We start from the raw sequence: 12,114 nt of genomic DNA on the forward strand, positions 1-12,114 counted from the left end.
AAGAATTGGCTGACCAAGCGTGCCTTTCAATATTCAGAGATAATTTAATTCCCTCGTCTCCTTTAACACTGGAATCTACTCTTTTTTTCCTCCGTTTGGATTGAGCTCTCATATGAAGCAATTTGATGGAAACCAGAGACATCGATAGCCATTAGCCCGCCTCGCACAGGAGGGCCAAACATGGCAGGCCAAGGCTCATCTATTATTCATATACCTCAGTTTTCCCTAAAAACAACGTTTCTGATATTCTTTTTGCACCACGATGCCAAAAGAGGCGAGTCAGTGGTTTCAAATAACGCTTTTAAAATGGGACTGATAAATGTTTCAAGCTAGCGCTGTCCCATACGAGCCCCAATGGGGGGACGTGTCTATTGTCTATCTGTCTGTTCATGTCCGGATCTGGAGGAAACCTGCTGAGAGGAAACTTTTCATATTCATTTGTTCAGACATTTAGCCTTTAGGCATCGCCAGCATGTAATGGTTCCAGGTCTCGTTCAAGGACACCTGACTTTTGATAGACATATGAGTTGTGGCACAATGTGAAAATACTCTATTACAAGTAAAAGCACTTCTTTTATAAGTACAACTACAAAAATATCATCAACAAAATGTACTTAAAAGTATGAAAGTAAAAATACTTGTTCTGTAGAAAATGGCTTTTGAGTGGCCTATTATTATATATTATATTAAAGGGATAGTTCGGGTGTTTTAAAGTGGGGCTGTTTGAGGTACTTATCCATAGTAGGCGTATTACTTATCGTAGAGGACAGTCGGCATGCCCCCAGCTTGGAGAAACAGAGAGGAGTACCGACATCGGAGCCAAGCAACACAGTGCTGTGGACTGGGCTATTTTAGCCACCTAAAAGAAAGGCTCACCTAAAAAAATGTATATCCGTTTAAGCACTCTTGTCTGATTCTCCAAGCTGGGAGCGTGCCGACCGTCATCTACTGTAAGTAATACACTGACTATGGATAAGTGCTTCATACAATCCCACTTCAAAACACCAGAAATATCCCTTTAATAGATTGTTAATACTGAGGCATCAATGTGTAAATAGCATTTTCCTGTTGTAGCTGGTCGAGCTGGAGCTAGACAAATCTGAGTAGTTGTGAGATGATTATTGAGGGAAGAAAGACGAAAAAAAAAACTAAGTTCTGCTGCAAAAAAATATGATGATTTTTTTTTTCTCAAATCTTGCTTCTTTTTCATTAAATATTTTGATAATTTTACCTCTTTGGGCTTCAAACATTTATTTAAATGAAAAACATGCGAGAAGTTTTCATCAAATTTGCAAGATATTGCAAGAAAATACAAATTAATGCGCATTTCCGTCAACTGCTGGTGGGCTAATATTAGGAGTTGGGTGCATCAAGATAAACAGCTGGTGGCGCCAGTCGGGTGTCATTAAACTGTTGCAGAAGAAGAGGGTGTATTATCTATACATCAACTGTTCCTCCTCAGCCAAGCGAGATTATGATTAAAAAAGTAAATATATATATATATATATATATTTACTTTTTTAATGCGCAAATTGAAAATGCACATAAAATATCTGAATGTGACAAGGGGACCCAACTAGACCCAATTTTTTAACCAATAACAGTGTATTTAATTAGTGTATCATAGTTGTTTTTAGTGAATTCTGAAAAGTAACTAGTAAATATAGCTATAAAGTAGGGCTGTCAAAGTTAACACAAATTCGTTTTAACGCCACTAATTTCTTTAACGCATTAATGCTACTTGCAATTTTTAGGTTGTAGCGGGCTCAAGTGGGTTTTAAAGCTAGAATGAAGGTACTGGCCTGGTAACTAAAACCCAAGAAATCCATTGGTACCGACCATGTCATACTAGCTTGTAGAGAAGGAGGTTAAATAATGATCCAAACTTATGCAAAATTTTGGCGAGGAAAAATTTGTGTCGACATTTTCATATGGGTCCCCTTGACTTGAATGAAAATGGGTTCTATGGATACCCACGAGGCTCCCCTTTACAGACATACCCACTTTATGATAATCACATGCCGTTTGGGGCAAGTCATAGTCAAGTCAGCACACTGACACACTGACAGCTGTTGTTGTCTGTTGGGCTGCAGTTTGCTATGTTATGATTTGAGCATATTTTCATGCTAAATGCAGTACCTGTGAGGGTTTCTGGACAATATTTTTCATTGTTTTGTGTTGTTAATTGATTTCCAATAATAAATATATACATACATTTGCATAAAGCAAGCATATTTGTCCACTCCAATTAAATACTTGACAAATCTCCCTTTAAGGTACATTATGAACAGATAAAAAATGTGCGATTAATTGCGATTAACTACGGACAATCATGCGATTAATCGTGATTAAATATTTTAATCGATTGACAGCCCGACTATAAAATCAATTTAGTGGAGTAAAAAGTACAATATTTCCCTCAGAAATGTAGTGGAGCAGAGGTTTAAAGTAGCAGACCATGGAAATACTCATGTAAACTACATGTGCATCCAGATTGTACATGAGTACAGTACTTACAGTACTCAGTAAATGCACTTGGTTACTTTCCATCACCAGAAGGCCACCCTGCTGGAAATCTGATGGAAACAAGAGAGGAAAGGCTATCAAGCTATTCAGTCTCCACGTTGTCAGCAGTTCAGATTAGCTGTCACATCGCTGAGGGAGAAACAGCTGAAGATTGGAGAGGGTGATTTCATCTGAATAATTTCATGCTTTGACTGGCAGAGCTCAATGCTCACCGTCCCAAGACTTTGACGTCAGAGGAAGATAGACTGAGCAAAATAAAGACCCAGGTGCAGCCTAATACACGAATACAATCATCTGCCCTTTGGGGGGGGAGAAAAAAAAACATCACATGAAAATTAATTCACATTTCCACTGAATAAATTCACTTGGCTTATTTTTCGAGTAGACAAAAAGACAATCTTTATTTGTGTGTTTCTCTCCTTGCTCTGACTTCCGTGTTTACTTTTGACTGACTGACTTAAATGACTGAGGTCAGCTCCCACAAAACAAAAATAAAAACACCACAAACAGAAAAGGAGACAAACTCATACATGACGCTCAGACCTGGAGGCATCCTACCACTACCAACCATGGATCACAAACCAGAGAAGAAGAACGATAGAAGGACAGCATCAGTGGAATAGAAGAAGAGAAAACACATTTTTTTTAATCTTCCACAGGCTATACCCCATCACTGCATCCCACACAGGAGTAATTAACAGTGATTTTAAATGCTACAAAAATAAGATGAAACGGGGAAGGAAGTGCTTCCCCTTGTTTGTGTTTTCCTGTGTGTGTGTGTGTGTGTATGTGTCTTTGTACATGTGTGTATGTGCATGCCATGTCGTTGTAAATGTCTAGATCTGCATGTGCTTTTTCTACATATGTCTGTGTGTATCTGTACACTGGTCGTCATGTGTGTATGTATGCGTGTGTTCACAGTGCTTACTCATTATGTTCACTTCCCAACATTAAAGAAGTCCCATGATACACACAAACTTTCTCGGCGCTCCCTCTCTCTCTTTGTGCTGTTCCTTTTATAGTCCACAAATGCTCCCAAAAATCTCAGAGGAACCGTCCCGTTATCAAAGACTGTGTGCGTGTGTGCATGTATATGTGTGTGCATGCGCATGTGTGTTTTTTGTGATGCTACCACACACACACACCTCGCCTCATTTGCCACAAGTCTATGCGCTTCCCCTTCATTGGTTTAACCCTCAGACCCGGGACCAGCTTCAGTCAGTATTTGCGTCCATTGTGATCTGGCCTGGGCTCTGAGGGGCTGATTTCCAGTCAGTTTCACCCTGTGGGTCCATTTATCTCACCAGGGCCCGAGCTAATCCATCAACGACCGAAAGCCAGACAGGAGAAACCGTGCGAGAGGAGAGAGGCTGAATTTTTTCCGTTTGATGTCTGAAAAAAAAGTCTCAGGGAGAGCAAGAGAGCGGTAGCAGGGTGTTTCTGATTTATCCCCCATGAAAAAATATATCATCATTACAAACGAGATTGATCTGAAGGTTTCACAGTGGTCATGCAACTTGAGTGTCGCCTCCTTTTTGTCACCTGTTCCATCCTCAACTCCTCCTGCCCTACCCCGCCCCGCCATCCCTCCAAAATCCAACCCCGACCCCGTTCATCCTGCCAGTCCGAGAGAAGGTACTGTAAGTGACCACAGTCATAATAATACAGAGAGACAAAGAGGTGGGTAACCAGTGGTACATTCATACATGAGAAAGTCATGGTTCCAAAAGTCACCCGACCCTATCGACATTAGACAGTGCTGAAGACGCCTGTGCTGGCCAGGCTGTGATAAATGCTTTGTTTAGAAACATGAATAAGACAGAACACATCCCACCTGAAAATATACACCCACCCAGCACACCCCCCTACACACCCTCCCACTCAAACAGGCTATGATTACACTTGTCATTATAATGTGATATCTTAGCTTCTCATAAAAAAAATGATTTTTTTTTTATATCACATTGCTGTGAGTCTACACTGGCTCTGAAAATATCAACACATATAACATTACATCTCCCACATGGCCGCATGTATTTAAATCTGTGCCCGCATTGTTTTCCCTTTCTTTTCTGCACCGGCCCGGGTCACTTTCCTCCTCTCCGTCTCTTATACGGTTGCTCTTTTTTTTCTCGCTGCAGTTGGAGCTGGTCCAGGTAGTATAGAATTCCAATTACAATGCAAGCTTGGCCACTTCCAATTCTTCGTCTGACGATGGGATAGCAATGTGAGAAAAATCCAATTTTTGTGCATCCAGGCCTATCGCTTAATGCATCCTGCCGTGATTGGATGATAGGAATGGCACTGGAACGACAAGTTTAATCATAGCCGCGGCTACATCTACCCCATCAGTGGCCAAGAGTCAATAGACAAATCAAAAGGACCCCCTGATATGAGTGCAGAGACATTTCCCTTGTGTTTTTCAGCTGAGAGCTGCTGTTCCACCCTGAATTCAGGGGATCAGAGATGAAGCGCAGCTTCCCAGACAGCTCGAGACCCGACCCTCTCAGCCAGGGCCTGGGAGCGGTGTCCGTGGCTGGGCCATGGAGGGGGCTGGCAGTGGGGGTGGTTGGTGGTCGTATAGAGGTGGAGGTGGGAGAGGAAGGGGATGGGGGGGGGATGGGGGACGGAGACAGAGGGCTTCCCTGAGGGGTGGTGGATTTAGAGGGACAGCCAGCCCAGCCCAGCGACCCTGGGTGGGAGCTCCAGGAGGAGGGGGAGAGGGGTCACAGCCAGGAGAAGAGTCCCAGGAGCAGTGAGGCCAGAGCAGCTAACAGGGCCGCGGACCCTGGCCTCCAGCACGGACCTCCATCAGTCAGGAAGGGCTCCGGAGAATCATATCCCGACCCATCTGAAACGGAAAGAAGAGAGAAACGACAAAACATCTGAACTGAGAGGGACACACAGACAAAAGACGAGACAATTTAAAACAAAGGAGGGAGTGGGTTTATTTCAAGACAAAGGGTAGACAAGTGGAACTGTTACGAGGGGGGAACAAAATGTGGAAAGTGAGCGACAAACCACAAAACTCACAATTCAAAAGCCGAGGAAAAAGGCAGAGAGAAGACGGCAGAGAGGGATGAGGAGAGGAGAGAGAGAGAGGAGGAGGAGAAGACGACAGCAACTGAGCTCTGCAGGGGGTTTAACCAACCTAATTACAGTTTAATCACAGAGACTCTGAATCTGGAGCAGCTGACACACAAACACAGAAAGACACACTTCCACTTACACACATGTGCAACCGCTCACAGCTCACTCTCGTGACAATATTTCACAGATGAGATTTTTTTAGTTGCAATGTCAGACAGATTACTCTAAGAGCACAAAAAAGCAGAATCTCAAAGAGGAGCTGTGGCAATGACAGAATAAAAGAACGTATGTTGTTTCAGTAATTATGGAGGAGGAGAGAATTTCCTTCCCCCTTAGCAGTAGCTGGAATGATCTGAGTCTGGAAAAGCTGCGAAGGCCGACTCTCATCCTTTTTACGAAGATCTTCAAAGCCGTGTCATTATCAAGGGAGTCGTGTTACTACCCAGGTTTGATTCTTTAGTCGGGCTTAGGTTTGAAAACTCACGAGGTAGAATCCGCCTTTGAAAAGACGCACAGGTAGATTTTCAAGATAACGCAAGTGTGGCGTAATGCCTGCCGCAATCTGCTCCCCGTGTCTTCTGTCGAGTTATTTTTAAACGCCACTATCACATGCCAACATGGCGCACTTGTGTCCCATCTACGCCAATCTACGAGGGAGCTGTTTTCAAAAGAGTATCAGGCTGCACGCTGTTTGGCGGGCAAGTCAGGCTTCATCTTTTACCACGAGGCCCTGATGCATAAGGAGAATTTTATTAAGAAATATGAAGTGTCTATTATTAGATTAGACTCCTACAGTATGCGATGGGTTTATTATTAGATCGCTCTCTTGTTTCTTATGAGCGAATCCAGCCAGTGGAGTGATGTTGGTAACGTTTTTAGAGAGCACTTTCAGCCCGCTCTGTTCTCTTTCTACAAGGACAGAAGGTCTCCCTCACACCCAGTGTGATGTGATGTGATCTGATGTGAAGTGCGTATGCCACTTTGTGCCCGCGTGCATGCGCCCGTGCACACTTGTGTGTGTTTGCATGTGTGACTGCGTCAGTGTGTGTGTGTGTGTTTCAGTGTGTAAAGGTGTTAAAGTGTTGCCTGGCTGGTGTGTGAATCAGAGCAGAGAGTGTTGCCGGGGCATTCTATCAGACCTCTTATTCCCCCCTAATTTTACTTTGATAGCCAATCTGGACCTTTGCGTGTGTGTTTTGTGCGACAATGTGTGTGTGTGCGAGTGTGTAGTTAGAGCGTGACTTACCTGGAGGTCTGACATACACCTTCAGCTTTAGACATGCTCGCCCCACATGGTTTGGGTGAGGAGACGCTGTAAAAAAAGCAGAGAGATTGAAAGAGGGGATTAGTTGAGAGATGAAGCGATTTGTGCTGCTGATTGTACTCATAAAGTCATTGAGGAGATTTAATAAAGGTTTTCTTTTTAAATGGTGTTCCGTCTCAGAGTGCTACGAGGCTTATTATCAGGTGGTGGCTGGACTGGGAGTTTACAGAGACAGTATTGATGGACTATAATATTGGTATGTTCATGGGATTTGTTTTCAATTAGAAAATATGGAATAACACCAGCCTTATGCTTTAGGTAACGCAGCTAAATGCCTTCATCCATTCAGTTGATATTTCAATTTAGTGGCACCTGTTCGCAGACTAATTTAAAATAACTCAAATGACCACAAACCAACCGACACTCAGTGAACCCGGGCCTTTCAGGGCCTTTCAGGGCCTAAAGGGCGTGTGATTGGAGGGTCATAGGTTGGATCCCCACAACAGAAAGACACCACACCAATTTAATCCGAAATACTTTAAGTCACCGTACCCATTTATGGGATGGCAAGGAGAAACACTGACAATATATAATTAAGTAGTAACACAGATATACAGTGTAGATCAGTCATTCCCAAAGACTGGGTCAGGATCCACAGGGGGTCTTGGTCGCCAAATAAATTTGCAGAATTTTCTCAATAGTCTTTTATTTAACATTTATATCTGCAGTACACCTTTGAGCCACATGAGGGAGCCTGAATGTTCGCGTTGTTCTGATTATTGTCGCCTGTTAACTCCACCTAAATGCATTTATTTGGTCTCATTTATAAGTTTAAATTTATCAAACGTGTATCTTTTCATAATGGCTGGTTTACCTATTCAAGATAATATAAGGTGATGCGGAAATGGCAGTAAAAATGGTCAGGAACGTTTATTTACGCACAAATTCGCTCTTCTCACGAAGGCATATTGTGAATTGGGTCACGATGGTTTGTCATTATTAGAAATTGGGTCCCGACAAAAGAAGTTTGGGAAACACAGCGTTAGGTAACGCAGCTAAATGCATTTATCCGTTCAGTTGTTATTTTAATTTAGTCATTCAAATGACCACAAACCAACTGACACACAGTGATCGTGGGCCTTTCAGGGCCCCTCAGCAGTGTGACTGGAGGGTCATAGGTCGGATCCGCAAAACACAAAGACACCAAACCTCAGTTTAACCCCAATTATTTCAAGTCACCGTACCTATTTATGGGATGGCAGGGAGAAACACTCACAACACATGATAAGGTAATAACACGGATATGGTGGAAATGATTATACTGCAGACTTTGTTCACTTGGAGGACGGCTTTTGCCAGAAACTAGTGTGTCTGTGGGCTTTAATGCCGACTTCTTCCCACATGAATATGTAGACTGTTTTAGACATTTCTTCTTGTTCAGCAAAGTAAAACACACATACATTATTGAAATTAGCTCGCAACAAAAATGTCAGAGGTGGTAAATCAAGGGTAGGAATATAAAGTAAGGAACACGCAAGTTAACACGCATTTGTTATAATTTGACATTAATGTAGTCATTAATGCAGCCTATTACTTTCTTGATGACATTTATTGCTTCGAGCAGTTGGAGACTTTCTTATAATATGTCCTTTTAAGTTCTCTTAAACCAATGCTCCCAAGCTTATGAGCTCCCGTAAACATACTGAGCACTCCAGGCAATGTAAACAAGTCTGTGAGGGATCAGCCCGCACACACTGGGACTCAGTCGCACTCACAGTCACACCTCAGGGAAATACCGGCTCTCCAATCGACCTGACTTGAATGTCTTTCGAACGGGGGGAAGGAAATCCATGCAAATTCCCCACAGACGCAGGTCCTTCTCGCCGCGAGGTGACAGTGCTAACCGCTGAGCCGCCGCTGCTGCTGCACTGGCTGAATGCCAGAAAAATGTTAAAAAGTTACTGTGATTCAAACTTCAAAGTAGAGTAAATTAAATTGAATCTGGGTTTTTAGTCCCACCTCGCTCTGATGTGAAATAGAGCTGGAGACCTTAAAGCAGATGGTGACCAACTCCCTGACCGCTCGCGCATGCAGCCGTGCACATACATACACGAGGAAAAAGAATGTGCACACACGCTGGTGCTTGCGTGGAGACCTATTGGCCCTCTCCCTTGAGGAAGTCCGCATAGCCAGAAACCGGAGTGACCCAGGAGAGGACCATCATCAAGATCCACAGCGTACAGGAAATAAATCTGACCCTTCATCTGCCCTCTCCTCCCTCTCTTTTCCACCCGCAACTCCTCCCTCCATCCTTCTCCCTGCCCTTCACCTCTTTTACCCTTTCATGCCTTCCCTGTAGTCCACTTCCTTTGCCTCAAATTTCTTCAAATCATCCACATACACTCTTCGCAGTGCCCAGAGAAAGAGTACCGCGGTCCCCTATGAAGCCCCGCCAGCTTTGTATCGAGCCATCTCTCCTGTTGTGTGTCTTTGTTTCGGCTTCCCTGCCGTTTCGCTGACAAATGGCAGCATTTCGGGGGAGAAAGGGCCACAATTGGAAAGATATATACCCTCCGCACCCCACCCCGCGCATTCCCCCTCTCCGTGCCCTCCAAATATTTTCACTTTTGTCATTTTTTAAAAGTCTTATCAGCTCTCCCAGCGCCTCCGTTTCCCAGCGCACATCCACAATCCGACGTCTCCTGAAAACCCATTGAAAATCACTCAACCTCATCAGATGGCAGCTGGGAGAAGTAAGGGGTGGAGCGGACCTGTCAACATGTCAAACACATGACAAATACACACACCAACGTGCACACACACACTGGCGCACACACTCACACAGGTCTGGCCACAGATCACCATCAAAGATCGATGTGTTTTTTACTTTGTGAGTATCTGCGGAGAGGAAACACACACACATACACACACTCAACTGAAGGGCTGTGTGGTTAAAAATGTCAAAATGCCTTCGTTCCACATCAATACTGCCCTGTGAGTGTGTGTGTGTGTGTGTGTGTGTGTGTGTGTGTGCATGTGAGAAACAATAACGTGTGTGGTTGTCAGTCAAGATGATGGACATGGCCTTTCACGGACTCACAATCGCTTGACAACTGACCCCGCTACCAGTCCTCCCCCCCTACAATACATACACACACACCAATCTCGAGGAATACACATTCCCCTCAGGGGTCCCAGAAACACAATACCATAGTCAGCAACTATACAACTCTGGAGGGGCCCTGTCCATCCCTTACACGAGGCTGAAAACAAAAGAGTGTGTCTTTGTGTGTGTGTGTGATTGGGGAAAAAGTGCAGTAGAACATCGGGTGGCTGTTATCTTCGCCTCTTTAGCTCTCTGACTCTCGCCCCTGCTGTGTCTTTGTGACATTGTAGACAACAGACTGGGGCAGGGAAATATTTGCAGATACTTAGTGCTCATTATTAAAAGTTACTCTGTAAACAAAACGGTGTTGGAGGAAGTGCATTACTTTAATCTTATTATCTATTGCAGTAATTCAGCAACATTGGTTTTCAGTGATTGCATTACATTACAAAATCGTGTTACCGCATTAGAAATACAATCTGAATATAAGAATGCTACAATAAATTGAATTAAAACCTGTGTCAATATCTGTCAAGGATTTTTTATTATTATTCAGCCTTGGCTGATCGCTCTGTTCGCTGTCTGAATCAGGAGAATATCACTGTAAGGTCAGAAACTCTCTCCGTGGACAAAAAACCCAATCTAGAAATATGCATGGCGACCTGAAACTGATGGCAGAGGACCCTCATTCCATTACGGGTCATGGTGAGAATGCATCATCTCCTACTAAAAAGGTTAAGGTCAGTCAGCTGTGCAGCGGCAACACAGGGAGGTAATGAAGAGAGCTGTGCCAGGCTGCGCAGTGGCAGAAATGCTGCTGTAGAATCACTGGACCTCATGCAAGAACATTTTCCTATTATTGTCTTAAAGTTCTCTTACTTTTTTTCGTACCGTGGGCTCGTACGAGTGTGCCACGTCCGATTCAGCAAACGCTCCTAACTTCAGAAAACTGTGTAAATGACCTACGTAAACATGATGAATGCAAAATTACTTTCACTCTTCGACTTCAATAGGAGAAGGGGGATAAATACTGGGGAAAATGGGTAGTAATAGCCATCTAGACACTTTTACAAGAATTTTTCTTTATTTACTTTAATGTGCATTTTGAACTGTACCTGTGCCTCTCCCTTTTTATTCACTATTTTTTTTAAATGTTTGATTATTATTGATTATACTGTAATGTCTCAGTCCTCACCTGTTCTATGTTCATAAAAATAATTAAAAAAATAAAATTGAAAGAAAACGTGATGTGCGTAAATGAGCGCACGTTCATGAGACTAGTGAATTAGCATTATTAACGCCCAAATAATACCATTAAAGGTTACGTGTCCTGCCCCATTCATCTGCCTCTGCCAATATATCAGCACAGCGACACAGGGTCGTGTCTAAAAGGTAACCTGCAAATTGCGAATCTGGCAAAAACTTGAAAAAACTCTTGCAAGACTCGCTGCTTGGCGACCTATCCTAACCTTAATTATTCAAGGTCAATGCCTAACCTTAACCATCTCGTGAGAGTTTTTCCCAACTCGTGGGTAACCTTCTAGACATGACCGTGACACGCTCTCTTCCAAGGGCCTGATGCGCTGGTTACACTTCCCGTTGACCTTATCATATACAGAGACAATTTAACTTTCAATTATAATCTAAGTCGTTTTGCAGTTTGAGATTATCATATTGATATTATAGTGTTATACAATAGCATTAATTGCCAATTTAAATTAATGATGATATCGTTAGGCTATATGAATACATTTAGAATTAAATCATAATTCAAATTGCAGAGTCGAAGGATAATGTCAACATAATTATGAAGTGTAATTTATATAGGGATTTTTCAAACCCAAAATTGCTTCAGAGTAATGAAATATACAATTCATTAGGGAAGAAAGTTAGATTTGATTAACAGCAGACTAATTGCACATAACTCCTATGGCAGGTCGTCAGGTTCGTTCCTAGGAGGAAATTTTAAATCCGAGAAAGTTCTCCTAAATCACTCGTGTAAGCCACTTAAGGACGAATCTGTTCATACGAGTGGTTCTTGCATGAGGCCCAATGTCTATGAGACAACTTCTGAACAAGATAGCAATGACAGGTCAGGTTTGGTGTGATGTTTAGAGAGTAACACAAA

At 43.0% G+C, this 12,114-nt stretch overlaps 1 protein-coding gene across 2 annotated transcripts in view; it reads right to left on the bottom strand.

The window, feature by feature from the left end:
• Positions 1 to 2,896: 2,896 nt before the first annotated feature.
• The window catches only part of efna2a (ephrin-A2a), a 95,470-nt gene continuing 86,252 nt past the window's right edge, over positions 2,897 to 12,114 (bottom strand). The window contains exons 3-4 of one of the 2 annotated variants that reach the window (XM_037747104.1): positions 6,863 to 6,928; positions 2,897 to 5,377 (exon numbers count right to left, since the gene is read on the bottom strand). In XM_037747104.1, the coding sequence (XP_037603032.1) occupies positions 5,253 to 5,377; positions 6,863 to 6,928 (191 nt within the window). In that variant the 3' untranslated portion in view covers positions 2,897 to 5,252. The remainder of the gene's footprint in view (positions 5,378 to 6,862; positions 6,929 to 12,114) is intronic. The other variant, XM_037747105.1, reaches the window with a different exon arrangement.

The sequence above is a fragment of the Sebastes umbrosus genome, chromosome 16 (assembly GCF_015220745.1).
Source record: "Sebastes umbrosus isolate fSebUmb1 chromosome 16, fSebUmb1.pri, whole genome shotgun sequence".
In the NCBI taxonomy this organism is placed as follows: domain Eukaryota; kingdom Metazoa; phylum Chordata; class Actinopteri; order Perciformes; family Sebastidae; genus Sebastes; species Sebastes umbrosus.